Source organism: Haliotis asinina, chromosome 6 (assembly GCF_037392515.1).
Source record: "Haliotis asinina isolate JCU_RB_2024 chromosome 6, JCU_Hal_asi_v2, whole genome shotgun sequence".
NCBI classification, from domain to species: domain Eukaryota; kingdom Metazoa; phylum Mollusca; class Gastropoda; order Lepetellida; family Haliotidae; genus Haliotis; species Haliotis asinina.
The window spans coordinates 56,803,409-56,822,555 of record NC_090285.1 but is presented as its reverse complement, the minus strand read 5'-3'; the positions used below and the strand labels follow the sequence as shown (position 1 = coordinate 56,822,555).

The 19,147-nt window shown below is 37.5% G+C and overlaps 1 protein-coding gene across 3 annotated transcripts in view; it reads left to right on the top strand.

Annotated features, from left to right (window-relative positions):
• The window catches only part of LOC137286435 (tubby-related protein 3-like), a 77,578-nt gene that overhangs the window by 19,340 nt on the left and 39,091 nt on the right, over positions 1-19,147 (top strand). For 2 of the 3 annotated variants that reach the window (XM_067818295.1, XM_067818294.1), the window contains exon 1: positions 10,614-11,309. The exons of the other annotated variant lie outside the window; for it this stretch is intronic. In XM_067818295.1, the coding sequence (XP_067674396.1) occupies positions 11,266-11,309 (44 nt within the window). In that variant the 5' untranslated portion in view covers positions 10,614-11,265. Of the gene's footprint in view, positions 1-10,613; positions 11,310-19,147 lie in introns of those variants that run through there. 3 annotated transcript variants of the gene reach the window in all.

Sequence of the window (19,147 nt, the reverse complement as noted above, 5' to 3'; positions counted from 1 at the left end):
CATTATTTCTTTACAACATGTAGGTAACCATAACAACCACAGATGCAGCATTCCTGGATGAAACTGATATGTGATGAAACTGACATACAAGTACATGCTACACAGAGTTTTGAAGACTTTGTCCTCTAGACTTGTAAACAAGGGGCAGTGGGGTAGCTTAATGGTTAAAGCGTTATCTCACCATGCTGTAGAACAGGGTTCGATTCACCACATGGGTACAAGTGTGAAGTGGTACATGTGTGAAGCTTTATTCCTGCCATGATATTGCTGGAATATTGCTAAAAGTGGCATAAAACTATGTTCATTCACTCACTTGTTTAATCTGTAAGTAAAGATACAGTCATGAAAAAGTCCATATCAGTGTATTTGTCTGGAACATTAATGTTGCATGACAATCTATTATTGTGTGTGATGATTTCAAACCATGTGGTGTAGGTGCATTACAATAAAGGCCAAAAATAATGCCAATATTTACTTGGCAAAGGAGTCTTTTGGTACTGATGATGAATTAACCATGATACTACCTGTACAGGGATGGTACAGTGAACAGAGAGATAGGAATCTGGCTTCTGAGAGATAATGATAGCTTGCCATGGATTGTATCCATGATGGTATGCAGTTATTAATGATATTGCTGTTTGTTCCATTCATCAAAGAGCAGCTCAGTTTGATTGATTTCTGTTTTAGTCATGTCTTCCAGCCATACTGATGGAAAAGGGTCAGATGGTTGTGATAGGAAAGAGATTGACATTGGATGATTACAGTGGCATGAGACATTACCTTGTGCTACTGTCATCAAACTCTCTACTTGACGATGTTGAAAAGGCTCCACTCATTGAATGTTGGTGGCAGTTACCTCCCCTACCTTTATTCATTCTTGCCTATATTCTGTTCTGTTGTCATGACTTCCATCACGTTCAGTATAGTACTGAGTAACATGGACCCTGAAGGCATGGACCAACAAACATGTGATTTCAGGAAACATACATGCGACATCATCTAATTTAGTAATTATTCATATTTTATTAATTGTTGAGATTTTTATGTATACAAAGAACATTATGAATTCCACTTCTGAACAATTGCAATGACTTATGTTTGAAAAAACATTCACTGAAACTTTTATATAATTTCTCAATAACTGTTTCATGCATGAAAAAAAATAATTTTCCAACTTTGATACCATACAGGAAGGGGGAAGGGTTAGCCTGATCATGGAACCCCAAGATTCGAGCCACCTCACATATAGATTACAAGATCAGTATATTAATATGTAAAGCTAAACTCCCTCAGCTAACTCACAACTTAGTGACAAAAATAAACCATTACACAATGATAATTTAGATTTACTTAAGAATGATGGTAAACATTACTGTTCTGAATAATTTACACAGTGACCATAGTGACAAGCATTGATGCATTTATCAAGGGAAGGTAACTGCTGAGAGGATTACTAACGTGGCAATCTCCACAATATTTGGCTCAGTTAATGTAACTGCTAGATTTGCATTTTCATGTATATGGTTGCAGTAGTGAAGGTGAGGGTCAGATGGTAAAATAGACCCATTTTGATTAGCATCACATGAAACTGCTGAGACAAACTGACATTACTTATATATAACAACAAGCACAGACAATAATAGCATGTCAAATAGACTTACGCATCGACCATCAACTTGACTTGATGAAAGAGGACTTAATTGATGCCACTAAATCAATGAACCCAAAACATCCTGATATAAACAGTCAATGCTTGCTTGACGTCTGCGTAGTCAGTTGAGTTGTGGAAGAAAGTTACCTTTTATCATGTTTGCTTGGATCAATATAATCATTATTTTGGCAATCAGTTGTTTCTATATGACGACTGACATAGAAGGTGCTGTCTACAAGTAACACAACATCATGGTGTCTCAGCATGACTAATCACATGATCCCATGGCAGTTCATGGGCAGAATAGGTACCCAATGATAACTTCAGTTAGAGATTATTTTCCGATTCCTGGTACTTGTGTACCTGGTATGATCAAGCTGTATCAGCAATATTGAACACATATTGAAGGGACACATTGTAGTCATGAGGGGAAAACCTAGGGGCTTGCTGTGATGCCTGTAAATATGCCAGTTACCATTGTATATAGGTGTGACTATCTCTTCATCTTTAACGGTCTGAAGCAGGTACTTGTTTTGTTGTTTATTTCTTTAATGTCACACAGTATTATTTCAGGATGAGGACATTCTATAAATAATTGAATCTGTCAACTTGGATAAATTCATGCTCTTGATATAAATAATTGAGTCCATCAATTATTTAACATCAAGAGCATTTATTTATCTAAGTGGAATATGGTGACTTGCATCAATGAAATGGTCACAGATCCAGTTTGGAACAAACATTGGTTTCAGAAGACCACTACTGACCCTGATCTTTCCATGGTGGAGGTTAACAGTAGTCTCACGTAGCATAACATATTTGGATATTTATTGGATGAGGGTACTTATTTCATGACATTGATTTATCATATCAGTGATACTATCCATAAAAGTAAAAATATGACCTGGATCTCTCTGGGTTGTAGTGGTTAGGTATATATCACAGCAGTTTAGAGGGTGTCGAGTCTAGGGGTGTAACGATGCATCGAACTATCAATGAATTACAATTGCTTAGTCTTTGTGTAGCAATTAATCGATGGAAGGAACAAAAAAAGCATCAGTGCATCAATAGTATGTGTGACCATCAATAGTTTTCTAATTGAATTCCGTTTATAAACGCACAGCTAAATGTACAGGATGTATGGGTGCAGACTTGAGTTTATGTTTTACCTGTTTACTTGATCTGGGTTTCAAGTTCGTTGTTAGGTTGAGAGAGACTGAAAATACTTCAACTTGTTTGTATTTCATATGAACCATACGTTCATATGGGAAATTACTTCAAATGAGACAATTCAAGGAGAAAGGACTATTGCAATAGTTGTTCACAGTAGATGATCACTATTGCAATAGTTGTTCACAGTAGATGATCACTATTGCAATAGTTGTTGGCAGGAGATGATCACTATTGCAATAGTTGTTGGCAGGAGATGATCACTATTGCAATAGTTGTTGGCAGTAGATAATCACTATTGCAATAGTTGTTCGCAGTAGATGATCACTATTGCAATAGTATGTTGCAATAGTTGTTTTATCCTCCTTAGTCAGCCCTAGTTAACACTGAAGTCATCCAGGTGAACAAATTCCTGGTTTTCAAACTTTATATAAACATTTTTTGCATTTGTAGTTCGGCATCAATATCCAGAAAGTTCAGGTTGCAGTTTTCATTGATTTGTGTGTTCACTGAAGAGGTGAGAATTCAGCTTAAATGAAGATGTTAAATGTAATCTGTAACATGCTTTAAGTTCATTTTATTGAGTCTGGTACAATTTAAATGGGTGGATATTTAACTATAAGATCTCTGTACACATGGTGTAACCATGGCAACAAATGACGGTGGTGCTTTCCCTTATGATCTGTTATAAAGAGCCCTATCAACAATGACTGTCAAGTTCGTTAAGCTGACATGCAAGGTGCAAGTCAGTCAGGTATTATTTCCAAATCAGGTATTGATTGTATCTGAGATCCATTAATATCATTTGGTCATGTCACATCTTCAAGGTATGGAATAATTTTGTATTTATCAACAATCTGCTGAATAGGTGTGTTACGTGTATGAGACTGTTTGTTTAGTTGTAGATATATGGAGTTGTTGCTCTGAAACAGAGGTGACAAGGTTTATGCAAACATGTAACAAATGGGTTTTATTTAGGTTTGAAATTATTGATATGCTGGGAGTTACTTTCTTTGAGACATCAGCTTGTCTCCTTGGTGACGAGATGCGACATACCTATATCTCTAACAGCGAGGTTGCATAGCAGATTGTCAACAGGATTGCTGGAGATCAATACATTAAATACCATTGCCATGGTGCACTGTCAACCTGACGGCCAGGATCTGCTCGAGTGAGGGTATCTTGGGTAGTTCGGGTAACTGGGTGTGGAAACACAGCAAGATACTGTTAGGGCAATTGATTATTGAAGAACGTATTCAGTGCTCTACTTTGTTTAACATTTCGCCAAGTAAATTTAAACAGAATAGGACATTAAGGGTACAGCTACTGAATAATGAATGAATATTATTTAATGCCACCATTCTTGGGTTATTTATAAATATTCTGAATGTTGAACTTAATGAAGGTATTTTCTGATTAAGAAATAAATGGTGATAGAATTCTTTCTGCACTACATTTTTACTTTTTACAATGGCATCCAGTTGTCCGTTTTGTTTTTACTTCTTAGTAAATAGTAATAGACAGTGTTCGTTGTATCTTATAATAGTCTACATATATCTAGCCACGCATAAATCAGACGAATGGTTGATAGCATGAGCAGAGATACATGCCGTTAATGTACAATGACATAGAGATGGGCAGTTTTACCGGTTAACTGTCTTTGTTTCCATATGCAGAAAACCAGGGGTGTTTTTTCCTTCAAATGTTATGAACACTATTTTCTCTTCACAAAGATATTTGTTTTGCAAAATTTGCGATGTCATTAGTTTTTCTTTTATTTTTTTTTAAAAATGCTGCTTTGTAATGTGGACTGAATTAAGAAGATACTCGAACAAAAAGTATTGACACTGCCCTAACTGAGCATGCATGGTCAAAAGCCCAATTTTCCAGATGATGATTTCCAGTATGTGAATGGTTTAAGCACGCTCGCCATTTTCATCATGGTATACTGTGGTACATACCGTGATACTTGAACAAAAACCATGGCATACCATGGTACTGAATTTTTCTGGATAACTAAACATACAAGGACACGATCAGAAAAATGTAGTCTTGTGTTCCTCAGTTTGCTCTATTTACAGCCAAAGGTCCTTGAGGAGTGATCAGCATTTTACACCACTTTTAGTGACATACCAGCAATATCATGGCAGGGGGACTCCACAATTGGGCTTCATGCGTTGTAGTAATGTGGGGAATTGAACACAGATCTTAGCCATGACTAGCAAACACTTTAACCACCAGACTACAAGAGGAAGGGAGGGGAAATTTGTATTTACTTCTCAGATGGACATGAATTGTGATAAGTTTGTTTGATAAGTAACAATGCAATCACTTCAAGAGACTATTATTTAGCCACACTGACTTTTAATTGGCTCGACTTCAGTATATGTACCGTGATACTCTGAAATGCTTTCATGTCTTACTTTTGAAAATGACCACAAAAGTCCTTTTTGGTTATTCTGGAGTCATTCAGCCACGGTAATGTCTTCGAAAAAATTTCAGGTTTGGAGATGGGCTTCACCATCTGATTTTTTTTCTGATTTCACATTCAGATTGTGTTTTCAAAGAGTTTTAGTAGGGTCACTCAGACATTTAACTACATTACATAAACAAGGGGTCACAATTTCAACATTGTCAAGATGGTACTCAGGCCAACAAACATTAATTGTCATGTCAGCCATTCTCTGTGATATAGTGTAAAAAATTACTCTTTTATGTATATTTTTTTTAATTATTAATTAGGATAACTACCTGTTCTCAGTCCTACTTTTGTTTTATCCTTCACATGACAATAAACACCTTACTTGTGTAATTTGTTTTCAATGCGTCATGTTTTGCCAGTCAAGTAATTGGTCATTTGTTTGTGATACTTACTGCCTTGAGCTGGTCTGTTTTTGGTGACCTTTCCCTGATCCCCCTGGCTAGAACAGACCTGTCTGTCTTCTGTCGTCAACATCTGTGTTATGTAACCTTTATTTGTCAAGTCAATTTGTATTATTTTGGGCAGCAACGAATTCTTTATCAGGTAAATATGATACACATCACAAATATAAGATAACAAATATACTTTTTTAGTCATGAATACTTTATTTTATATTTAGGGATTATAATCGCATGTTAGGTTAATGTTGCTATTTTGTTTGCATATATTCCATGCTGCATATTTTGCTTTGATGCATGTTCAATGTAGAACACTAAAAGATTTTATTTCATTGACAATGAAATATTAAACAAATTGAATTGATTAAGGGATACCACACAATTCACACTGAATATGAGGCAAACCCACAATTGTGGTGATGAGTTGTGTTGTGCTTAGAGTGCACCAGGTCACAAACCAGGTCAAGTTAGGCAGCGATGATCATGGAGAGTCTTTGAATGGGTGCCTGTGTTGGGCAGTCTGACTCCTGAGGGTTTTTTGCACTTATGTCATGCTCCACAGCGTATTACTTATGTGGTCACCCCTTAGGCCTCTGTTCACTTGGCAGAAAATGGGTACCTGGTGGTATAAGTCATATTAACCTTCTAGCGTCTCACAGGCATCTTGGGTTATCTGGGGTTAATGAAGTCCATCATGTTGTATATGTCCTTGAAGCTAGGAGTTCATCGCTAGATATGTGTCCTAGTATCATTAGTATTTGGCAGCTGCTGTATTGCAGAAGACAAACACCTTTCTGGTTTGTGCAGACTACCGTACCATTCTGAACTGAATGCTTGAATGCTTCCATTTTCCGCATTTACCAATGAACAGCTAAGTCTATTGATTATGTTAATTATTGTTATGGTGCTGGCGTCATTTAGTGCAGGTTAGAACTGGATCTTTTGCAACCCATGCTTGTTATAAGAGGCAAGTAACAGGACTGTGTGGCCAGGCTCTCTGACTTGATACATGTCATTGCATCACAATTACATAGATCGATGCTGAGGCTTTTGGTCACCGGATTGTCTGGTCCAGACTTGATTATTTACAATTTATAGACCGTTGCCATATTGGTGGAAATGTCACATGATGATCTTTAATGGGTGTAATTTTAAATAATTCAGAAACGTTACAGCCCTACTTGCAGTAATGATTTCTGACCACTTATAAAATAGGAATTAATCCCTATTTTGTTTAACAAAGAATACCTTTTTTGACAGTTTGTGTATTTTCCATGATTTTTGGTTGTACTGTCACATCTAGGATGAATAAAACCTCATTATTCCAGGCAGATAAACACAATTTTATTAAATAGATCATGCTAATAAAAATTGTATTTTTTATGTAACATCTTTCAGTCACCCAAACCTGGTGGGTGAAGCATTGATGGAAAAGAACCATTTTGTGGATTGACAGATTTATTGACTTCAGGACACAGCGCTGGTCTTATAAATACTGTGCTCTGTATCATGAACACAAGATGTGCTTGCCATTGTGTTTATCGCATTCCAAGTAATGGGTCTGTGTTTCTATAATCTTTATTTGATCATAAATGAAAAGCACGGAAAACATACAAGGACATTAGAGGACCTTTAACTATGCAAACTAAAAGAGTAATTTACCGTAGTTTGTGTATAACAAATAGGTCTGCCATTGAAGTCTACCTCCTCGCTCATTAACATTTAATATAATCAATCATTCTGGCTGACCTGGATGATCTGGTTCCCATTCAGGATAAATTTTTAATATTTGCAATTTTTTAAGTAGGTGGGATGTAATTGAAAAATTTGGGAAGGCATTTTGAAAGATTGAGATTTTGGAATTTGAGAAAGTGATTTTTCTCTATAGTAAATAAAATTTGATATGTTGACTGCAGTGTGAAACATCACTTTGTCATACCTACTTCATGGCTCAACAACATTTGCTGTACTGTATCTTGTTACTCAACGGAACGAATGGCCATGTAAACATGTACAGGTACATATTCACTAAATGCTTTTGGTCAGCAAGACTAGGCATCAGACAACCAATGGCCAGCAAAGAAAACTCACTGAGTCATTCAGTGCACTGTCCCAGTGCGACCATGAGTGTCTGTGTTGTGTCAGACCCTTGGTTTGCTTCGTGCAAGTTTACCTTCACTCACAACACTTTGAGTTGGCTAGGTCTGCACAATAATACCAATATACAAGATAACGCAGTACGCTTTTCAAAGGATACATATTGTAATGTTGCTTCTGAGGACTGTTATATTAGTTAAAAAGTCATATATGACGTTTTTGTGATTTTCTTCATGGTTTAAATCAAAATCTACTCATTTTCATTTACAACAAATGTTTCCCTTCGTAATTCTATGACAAAGCAGCATAAAAAAATACTATAAATTGTATGAAAAAGAACACAGAATCCATGACTATGTAGCCTGACTTTGAAATTGATGTTATCAGATCTATAACGTATATGTTTAGGGACTTAGGACGAAGAAAATAGGATTCACATACACAATTAGTGTCACTCACTGTCAGACACTTAAGTTCCTGTTATGTTGCAATACATATCACAATATAGGTACCTTTGTCACAATATATTGCAATCGATACAATTTATTTGCCAATACAGTGTCAACCCTAGTGTTGGCAGTGTACAAGGTGACTTTTTCAAGTCCATGTGATGTTATTTCACTTGATTGGCAGAGGTCAGATAAACAATATTGGGTTCACATAAAAAAAACTGAATGTTTCTCTTGTCTAGTGAAATATGATAAATCTATCATATCATAATGTGAATGTCATATTTTGACATCACTAGACAACAGATGCATCCAGTTTCACATTAGACTTGTACAGTATCTCCTGGATATCACATTAGAATGGCTGATGTATAATGAAAGAAGGCATTGAAATAGCTGAAGCATTGTAGTTGAAACTGTTGAAAGGGTTGAACAAGTACATGGACATGTTTTCATACATATATCTCTATTCAAGCATATATTAATACAGGAATGAAGCATTCAGGGTCGAACTCTGTTTGAAAACAATTTGACTGAGTTTGGTTCAACAATATTCCAGAAATATCATGATAAAAGCCATTCAAACTGGACTTCTCTCATCAAATCCATGTCAGGAATCAAGCCTTATTGCCTTCCTTGTGATAGGTCAGCATCTTGTCCCTTACACTGCTATTCTAAACATGCAAGTCAATGTTACTAATATTAAAAGTTTTAGATTAAGTGGCCCAGATTTAAGTAAATGTAGAATGTTTTAAGAGATTGATCGTTTAGTTTTACATTCCAGTCAGCAATATGGTGGTGGTCTGTAAATAATCAAGTCTGGACCAGACAACCCAGTGATCAAAAGCATGTACATTGATCTACATAATGGGGATACCACGACATGTGTCAACCAAGGCAAGACAACCTTATGAGATCATTGATTCCTGAAGATCAATTATAACCCAAATCTTCATGAATAAATACTTAAAGAAGTCATGCCAGTCACTAATCAAGCTTTTGTAATGACTGTGAAATTTTGACCTTTGTGTTATACTTCTAATGTCCCATACACTTTGATAAAGTAAATTACTTGAGTTATTAGTATTTTCCAGTTAGCACCCTTGGGTGTGTGATTAGTATGCATATTTTCTGTGAAATATGTTTGAAATACCACCTGTCATATCTGCAGATAAATGGCTAGACAGGCTTTGAAACAGTGCTTAAAGTATTGCCATAGAATCAATGAAATATTTCCTATGTGCCCTGGCAGCACAACAGAAATCATATAATTAATACTCACCATGATTATTTATTTTGAACTACAGAAATATTTCCCCAGTATAAATGATCCCAAGTCTGTTTTGTAGTTTACAGGTTTACACGATGTTTACTGATTTATTAAACAATAAATTGTAATGCATAATTGTTGTTATGTTACCTGTTACCTGTTACCTTAATTACCTGTCTGTTGCCTGAGTAAATGGCACCCTTTGAAAAACAAGCATTTCTGCTCTTGCAAGACATTTTAGATGTCTAGAAATGCACATTCATGTGTGGGCAGCATTAAAGTATATTTTAAACCAGGAAGCAATACCATTCTTTCTAAGGTACAAGCAGATGTGTCCCTCTCTGAATCTATGCTATGTATGTCTTCTATGTGTTTACAAGAATGACTGCCAGCCCCATTATGAATGACATGCAGCAGTGTCATCCACAAGATGACAAAAATTTGTTTGATTCTCCAAAAATAGGCGATTCTTGCACGTACTGTATTTTGACCTTTTTTCATATGTATGTATCTTAACCCTGCACAAGGAAATAAGAACTGTGGGTAAAGAAAGGATTGAAGCAAAACAATGTTTACGTTTTATAAAAAAATATTAAAAACATTTCCTTGTCTTTCCTATGAATGCATATATATTTTCATGACCGACCCCTTCTTTTTATTCTTTCCAATTCATATAATCATTCCAAAACCTTAAATATCTTTAGTATCTTAGTATCTTGAATATCTTTAGTATATTAGTATCTCAACCATTATGATATTTGTAATAGGTATAAACATTCACAAATTAATAAAACTAATGATAATGAGTGAGTTATTTGTGTTCTGCATGTAGCAGGGACTTCGTCAGTTTACAGAGAATGAAAATCAATACTATAGCAACAGTTAGGCATGTCCAGGTGACTTAGCCAACCAAAGTCTGTCAAAACCTTCTAGCTGGTGTGTTATAAACAAGTCATTCTTACTTGTGTCTCCCATGCTGGCAAGGACATGCTACACGTCACTGGCCCAAGGTGAGTGTGGACACAACTTCGCTGTTCTGCCTGGCCGAATATCAGCCGATCACACTGTCTATACAGTTGATCACACAGACCTTGGTACGGTCTGATTGAACACATCCACCAGAAGAGGGAGCAAGTGGTGACAGGGACTTGTTGTAAGAGGCAATAAGATTAGCAGAGGAGGAGAGTTTAGTGAGCTTAAACTGTTGTCGGAGAGTGTTAGGTTATCACTGTGATTGAGAGCTGTGTCAACATTGGGCAGATGAGTAACTGTGGCTGGAGAAGTCGGCATGACTCAGCTTGCTTCGTAGCAGCAGATAAACGTTGCTAAACAGTCCACACTAACCCTTTGTGTGTGAGGACCAGGACGTCTGCCTTTCAGCTGTGAGAGGTGTTGATGTGTTGACTTGTGTGGGGTTAAACAGATATTGCGGAATCCGCCATTGTAGTGTTCATTGACAACGATCAGGAAGTGGGTGGAGAGAGAGAGATAGCATACAGCAGGGGCTGAGGTCTAGGGGAAGCATTGTTGTCACCATCGGAGAGCTGATCAATATGTGACAGCGTGCGCAGTGTCTCCTCTCATAGTCAACCAGTCGTCACAAACCACAGAGACAACAGCAGACACAGTCACAGTGGACGCACTCACAGACGGACAGCTACAAACACATCACAGGTATTGACATGACCTGGAGACCATTATGGCTGTGATGTTATTTGTCTGACGTAGAACAGTAGGATACCATCAACATGGAGCCAAGCTTCAAGCTGGATAAGTGGACATACAATATGAGGTAGGCAATTCCAACATCTACACATTCGGATAGACTGTGACCAGTGCCACAGACACTCTCAGGGCGTATATACTTGGTGTGCTCGGGATGGAAAATTTTATTGTAACAAATCTTTATGAATATTTCTGTTGTATTTCTGGTTCTGTTTCAGAAAAATATTTACACAGATTGGGAAGGCAGGGGCCATGGGCACTTTTCACATTAGAATTCAAAATGGCCCATTAAAAGTTGCTATTGATACAAGGGCAGTTTCTCATTCTGAATACAGAAAATGGCTAATCATCCTGAACATGGCCTATTGTCAAAGGTCTCTATCCCAACCCCTGGTCTTAGAAAAGGTGTTTAATTATGATGGAATGGTGTCACCTGGGTTACTGTAATCAGGTGTTCTGGTGATGTGATAGCAAAGTATAATAGATGCACTGCAGACTTGCTAATTAGTGGACATTGTTTGACAAAGGAAGTGCTAGGGCCTTTATGCAACAGTGTGTTTCCATTGTGTAGGATTTGCAGATGCAGCACTGATAATACTGAGGGAGTGTTATGTAGAGATTGAAAGGGTAGATGGTACAGTAACCCTATGGTAGATGGTACAAAGATGTCAGTTGGAGTTTGGTATGTACACTGAAGGTCTGTTGTGAAGGAATTGCCAGTCCATTGCTTTAAAGGCTACTGTCTTAGGGGTAGGATAGAGTGAGTCAGGGGCACCAGAATTGATATTTCACACATCCTAGTCATGTGGGCAATAGAAGCCACACCTTTGGCATGACGTACGAATGTGTTAATAAGTAACATACACTATTGCCTTGGTAGAATAGAGAAACTAATTACAGTGGTTGATGCAGGGTTTCTAATTGATCATTTTCACCTGTCCTTTCATAAATCCTCCATGTCTTGCATACACATGCTGTTTAGTACAGTTGGTTCTGACATACAAATATATTTATCTTTATCAGAAAATATTATCTTTATGTTTTCACTTGTGCTCCCTGAATGTTACAAAAAAAACCAAAAAAACAACCAATTTTGCTAATCATGAACCCATAGCAGGTCTGAACCAACATATTCCTGGTGGTATTTACATATTACATCATAATAGTTTACAGTTATGACATCACAATGCCAGTACCACTTTCACATTGGTATTAGACCACAGTCTCTATTAATCTATGTTGTAGAGTAATAAACAGAATACTAAACTCACTACCGTGAAATGTCATTTTAATTAAACTCGTGAAAGATTTAGTATCAAACTAGTTTTTGCTCATTTTGTACCTAATAATTTACATGTTTAATAAAAATGGTATTACATGGGAGGTGTTTTAGTATCCTCTATGTATCAATCACTGGTTTGTCTGTTTTAGACTTGATTGTATAGAGGTAGCTGTGATATATCAGGATTATTGCTGCTTTTATGACACAGGAAGTGTTTGCTTATAAAAGCCTGAAACGTGAAATCCTCCCCCAAACGTGTCAAAAATATGATGTCTCTAGTAGACCAAAAATGATCAGGGATTTCTTTCACAAAGCAACCATAACTCATTAAAGGTGAACCTTAACTCCCATCCTTTTAATACTGCACTAAGTTTACCTTAGTGCCTTGTGAAAGGAGGCCCAGAATTATAATTGAAGACAAACTCAAGAAGACAAGAAGAGAAACATGGTAAACATCCAGCAGAGACCATTTGCATTGTTTATTATTGATGGCAGTGTCCAGTGATATTCGCTTAGGGCCAAACATATTGATGTGGAGTAAGAAAATGTCAGTGTTCACTCAAACCTTTTTACTCCCTGGTGTTGATTATGTTTATTATGGAGACACAAGTTACACAACAACTGTGACTCAGGTACAGTTCTGAGCACACAAGATTATGGATTAGACCTCCTTGTGATCCCTCCCTGTTAACCCTTCTTCTGACACCCCCTCCCTCCTTGTGTTTACAGTCTGGGTCAACATTGACTTTAAACATAATACGGTGTGGTTATAGCCGGATAGACATGATATAGCTGCATCAGTGAGCACTGCCATGTCATATTATCTAACATTGAATTAATATGGGCTCATTCAATTAACATTGGATGTCCACTGGGTTTGTTGCATGGATGTTCTTTAATGGTGAACAATTCGGAAGTTTTACCATTATAATAATATGGCCACTTTTATATCCACATCACAGGGACATGCTGTACAACATACAATGCATACAACATGATGGACAGTCTGCCGTGACTTCAGTAAATTCTGGATTGTGATTGGTTAATTAAAGTCATTCAGAGGTATATAGTCATGTTATATACCTCTGATTTTCCAATACATTATGATTATCTCCAAATTATTTCCCCTGAAGTTGCCAAGTTGACTTATTTCATGAGGGCCTCCTTTCACAAAACACCAAGGTGATCATCATAAGTCATTAAGGTAACCTTAGTGCAATTGTTAAAAAATGGGAGTTAACATTAACTTGATAAGTTTAAGGATATTTCGTGAAAAGAGCCCATGGGTACAGCCCATGGTATAGTGAACAGAAGCAGTTTTGAATAAGCTGAGCACTTGCTTAAGGTGAGACCGCATGTATGTGTACATGTAGCACATGGAACCTGTGCCATTCTGTGTTTCATCTTTCAGTAATGGATTGGAATCATGTTGTCAACCACTGGTTTGGTCACTTCTGATAATTATTGCAGGAAATCTCTTTGAGTGGCAGGAAACTGTTCAGTCACTTATTCAAGTCTGATGATTGCTAAGTCAACACAGACAGCTGGCTGAGGAACCTGCCCCCCTCCCCTTAGTGGCCTGATAAGTCATTATACATTTATATAAACCCTTGCAGAAATTTTTGTTTCAAAAACCACTCTTGACTCATTGCCCTGTCAGATTCTCTCTTCATCCTCTCGATTACCATTTTCTCCATGCAGTTGTCAGCAGCTGCAAACAGAAAATAACAACATGGAAATATGGCCTCTCCCTGTTTATCGCGTCATGAAGAGATTATTATTTCACGAAGCACATAATATCAGCTGACGAATGTCCTGAGCACCACAGTCTTGAGGTTAGGTAGGGGAAATAGAACTGGTTTCAATGCAGAAATTACTGACACAACATTTGTCTTTGTTTAATAGTATTTACTCAGTACTTACAATTAACCAATTATCTTCATATGAAATTAGTTTAGATAAGCAAGAACATGCACTTGAAACAGGGAAAGATTCTTTACACCCACACCCACACCCAAACTCACATTCCAACTCAAACTGATTCTCATAGTAATTATCTAGTGTATATTGAAAAGAATGACATATTCCATTATCCCACTTCGATGCTATGTTCTGGTAGTATAAATTAATTCCATCTTCATAGTATTCAAAGATGTGTCTATACAAATTATGAAAACTAATCAATTGCAGTAAGTCTTTTTAATTGATATTTCTGGAAAGAAATACAGTGGAAGCTATCAAAACTGGCATCTGTCCAATCCGGCAAATTGTCAACAATGACATTAAGTGTCAGTCCCATCCGCAGCTTCTACATTTATCATCAGCTCTACAATCTGGCTCATTGTGTAAACCAGATTTCGTTTCTTCAGTCCCTGTGAGTGTCGGTTTAGACAGCTTCCACTGTACATTTGAGGTTCAGTCTGTGGTTGTCTGATTGTCCTTACCCAGGTCTGTTGTATTTTTTTTTAACTGAGACTTGTGCTATGATGTCATTAAAAAGCCAAGTACACATGTACCAAACCTGTAGATGTTAAAAAAAGGTCATGAACAGGGATTTTTCTTGGACTCAAATCCCTATGCCTCTGCCAGTGAAAATGTATTCTCAAGAGGTTCTAGGACTCACAAATAGATATGCATTATAATTTGATGACGCTCCGCAATAGGTGTGTCTGTAACATTGAACACAGAGTTTCTGACACTGTTAGTTTGCCACCATTGTTTTTGGGTAAAGACATTTCCAGCACATTACTCACCAACAATGGCATGACCTGGATGTGACATATGATAATCTGGGGGAATCATGGAGACATAGAATGAAACATTGACCACTAAGCTTATTCCTACTTTTGGTAACAACTCATTGAAAAATTGACCTCTGAGCTGATTCCAATTTTTGGTGACACCTCATTGAAACATTCTCCGCTGAACTGATTCCTACTTTTGGTGACACCTCATTGAAACATTGAGGTGTTTCATGCTATTGGTGACACTACATTTAAACACTGACCACTGACATCATTTCTACTGTTGGTGACACCTCATTGAAACATTGACCACTGAACTGATTCCTACATTTGGTGACACCTCTATGAAACCTTGACCTCTAAGCTGATTCCTACTTTTGGTGACAACTCCTGAAAACATTGACCTCTGAGCTGATTCCTACTTTTGGTGACACCAGATTGAAATACTGAACACTGAACTGATTCCTACTTTTGGTGACACCACTTTGAAACATTGATCTCTGAGCTGATTGCTGCTTTTGTTGACACCACGTTGAAATACTGACCACTGAAATGATTGCTACTTTTGGTAACACCTCATGGAAACATTGATCACAAAGCTGATTCCTACTTATCATGACACCTCACTGAAACATTGAGTTGATTCCAACTTTAAGTGACACCTAATTTAAATATTGTCTGCTGAAATGATTTCTGATTTTTGTTGACACCACATTGAAACACTGACCACAACAGGTATTGTCACATTTGATGATACTTTATTGAAACATTGCCCACTGAACTGATTCCTGCTTCTGGTAACACCACATAGAAGCACTTACCACAAAGCTGATTTCTACTTCTGGTAACACCACATAGAAGCACTGACCACAAAGCTGATTTCTACTTCTGGTAACACCACATGGAAGCACTGACAACAAAGCTGATTTCTACTTCTGGTAACACCACATAGAAGCACTGACCACAAAGCTGATTTCTACTTCTGGTAACACCACATAGAAGCACTTACCACAAAGCTGATTTCTACTTCTGGTAACACCACATAGAAGAACTGACCACAAAGCTGATTTCTACTTCTGGTAACACCACATAGAAGCACTTACCACAAAGCTGATTTCTACTTCTGGTAACACCACATAGAAGCACTGACCACAAAGCTGATTTCTACTTCTGGTAACACCACATAGAAGCACTTACCACAAAGCTGATTTCTACTTCTGGTAACACCACATAGAAGAACTGACCACAAAGCTGATTTCTACTTCTGGTAACACCACATAGAAGCACTGACCACAAAGCTGATTTCTACTTCTGGTAACACCACATAGAAGCATTGACCACAAAGCTGATTCCTACTTCTGGTAACACCACACAGAAGCATTGACCACAGAGCTGATTCCTACTTTTAGTGACACCTCATTGAAACATTGAGTTTAGTTCCAACTTGTGGTGATGCCTAACTTAAATATTGACTGCAGAAATGTTTTCTGCTTTTAGTGACACCTCAGTGAAACACTGATTTGTACTTTTAGGGACATCTCATTTAAACCTAGACCATTGAAATGATTTCTAACTTTTGGTGACACCTCAGTGACCCATTGATAACTGAACTAAGCACCTTCGTACTCATTTCCCATTGGTATCATTGTGCCCAGTGCTCTCAGTTTGTCTCCTGATATGTTTATGTATGCATGCTTGTTGTGGAGTGACTGCTAGTGTCATATATTGCCTTGTAATGGTTATGGGGACCACTGTTATGACTTGGACTATTGAGTGGTATTGATCAGACTGGACTTAGATATTGCAGATTGACATATTTAGCTGTATTGTGCGACACCACTGAGGCAGTGAATGCCGTGTATGTATCCTCAGTGGCTCTAAGTCAGATCAACGGATCCAGGTGTGATCCAGTTCAGTAGTCATCTGTTGACTCATTGCTGGGACATTGTCCTGAGGCCTTGCATAGTATTTTCCAAAAGTTTGGCAATCTTTCCATGGTAAAAGACATATGATTTAGAAACCATCAAAGATAATTTTGGGTCTTCCAGTTATTTTTTTCCCGCACATGACATAGACTGTTGGGAATATGTCAGGTTTTGTGTCCCGAGGTTAAAAAAACATTCACTGATGGCATGTATTGATGCTTTTTTGCTTTGAATTTTTATCCTTTTAGTTGTGTTTTGGTGACAACAAGTTAGACAGAGGTTTGAATTAGGGTAGAATTCATTTCTTCTGAATAATTGTAATATTTATTTCTTCTTTAACATCTAATGGTGGTGGTAGGTTAGTGGTGTTTAAAGCGTTCAGTCATCATGCTGAGAACCTGGTTTTAATTCCCCACATGGGTACGAATGTGTGAAGCCTTTTCTGGTGTCCCCTGCCAACATATGGCTGGAATGTTGCTAAGAGCGGGTAAAACTCACTCACTCTTAAACATTTGCCACACACCAGGTGTGCTTTCGTTTCATGCATGTTGCTTTTCAGGATTTGTTTGTATTTAATATTTAATGTTTCCATGGCAGCAACTTGAACTGAGGTTGAGACATTAAGGTGAGGTTTTCATTTTTCACTTTCAAAAGCTACAAATAGGAGTAAATCTCATGAAAAATATTCATTGTTTCTTGATGAAAGCTGCTTGATAAGAATAGGGGAAATTATTTGTTTCTGTTATCAGTCACAGTGTCAGATGTTCATGCATTGTGATAAACTTGCTTCTGTTTCTTCAGGTATGTACAGTGTGCATAAATTTACGCTGGTCCTGTGGTCCCTGGCTACTTAGAATTCATCAGGACCATTGGATAAGTGAAGTTTGTATTGACAGTAAATCTATGAAAGTTGTTTTGGATCTGTCAAGTACAGACAGGGCCCCAAAGTATTGTACATGCACTGGTTCTGTGGTCCCATGGAAAATTTTGAAAGGCTTCTCTCCCTGTATATAACATAGCTTTTCTGTTACTGCACATTGCAGATTATGGCATGGTATATTGATGACTTCTTGTTATATCTGTTATGATAAAACCTTGGGACAAACACAAACAACTTGAATATTATCAAAACGAAGCCATTGTGTACTGATTCCTGATTAATATATGATTATGTAGGTCTACCATTAGGTATGGATTTGCTTTGATTACTGAGAAGCTGAAAATAGTCTCACAAATGAGCAGATGCAGAGATGCCATTACCTTAGTTATGTCACATCACCATTTGTAGAAGATATCAGCTTGCTAATGATGGCTCACATTGAGCGGCAGGATGTTTGCTGGAGATAATCCCATGACTGTTATCACAGAGACCTTGATCTCTCCCAGGGGGTGGGACATGATGGGTGTTCTGGGAGTCGAAAAACCGCAGCAGGAGACATGTTGTTATAATGGTGCTCATTATGATCACAAGTGTACATGGAATATTGATGTGTTATGATGGATTATCACCCTCATTCATGTCATGTTAGTCCTTGAGTGATTTGTCACCTTGAGCAAATTTTAGTCACATCACATGATGACTCAGCATAACTTAAATCTGATGTGATATAGCTGTTAGATGTTTACTGTATTGGTAAAATTCAGAAGCATAGGACCTGTGAAGGTTTCGGGGTAGAATAGGCCTTCAGCAACCTATTCTTGCCATAAAAGGCAACTATGCTTGTCGTAAGAGGAGACTAATGGGATCGGGTGGTCAGGTTCGCTGACTTGGTTGAAAACATGTCATCGGTTCCCAACTGCACAGATCGATGCTTATGTTGTTGATCACTGGATTTTCTGGTCCAGACTCGATTATTTACAGACTGCCGCCATATGGCTGGAATATTGCTGAGTGCGATGTAAAACTAAACTTACTCACTCACTCAGAAGCATAGGTGTGGAATTGACAAACCTT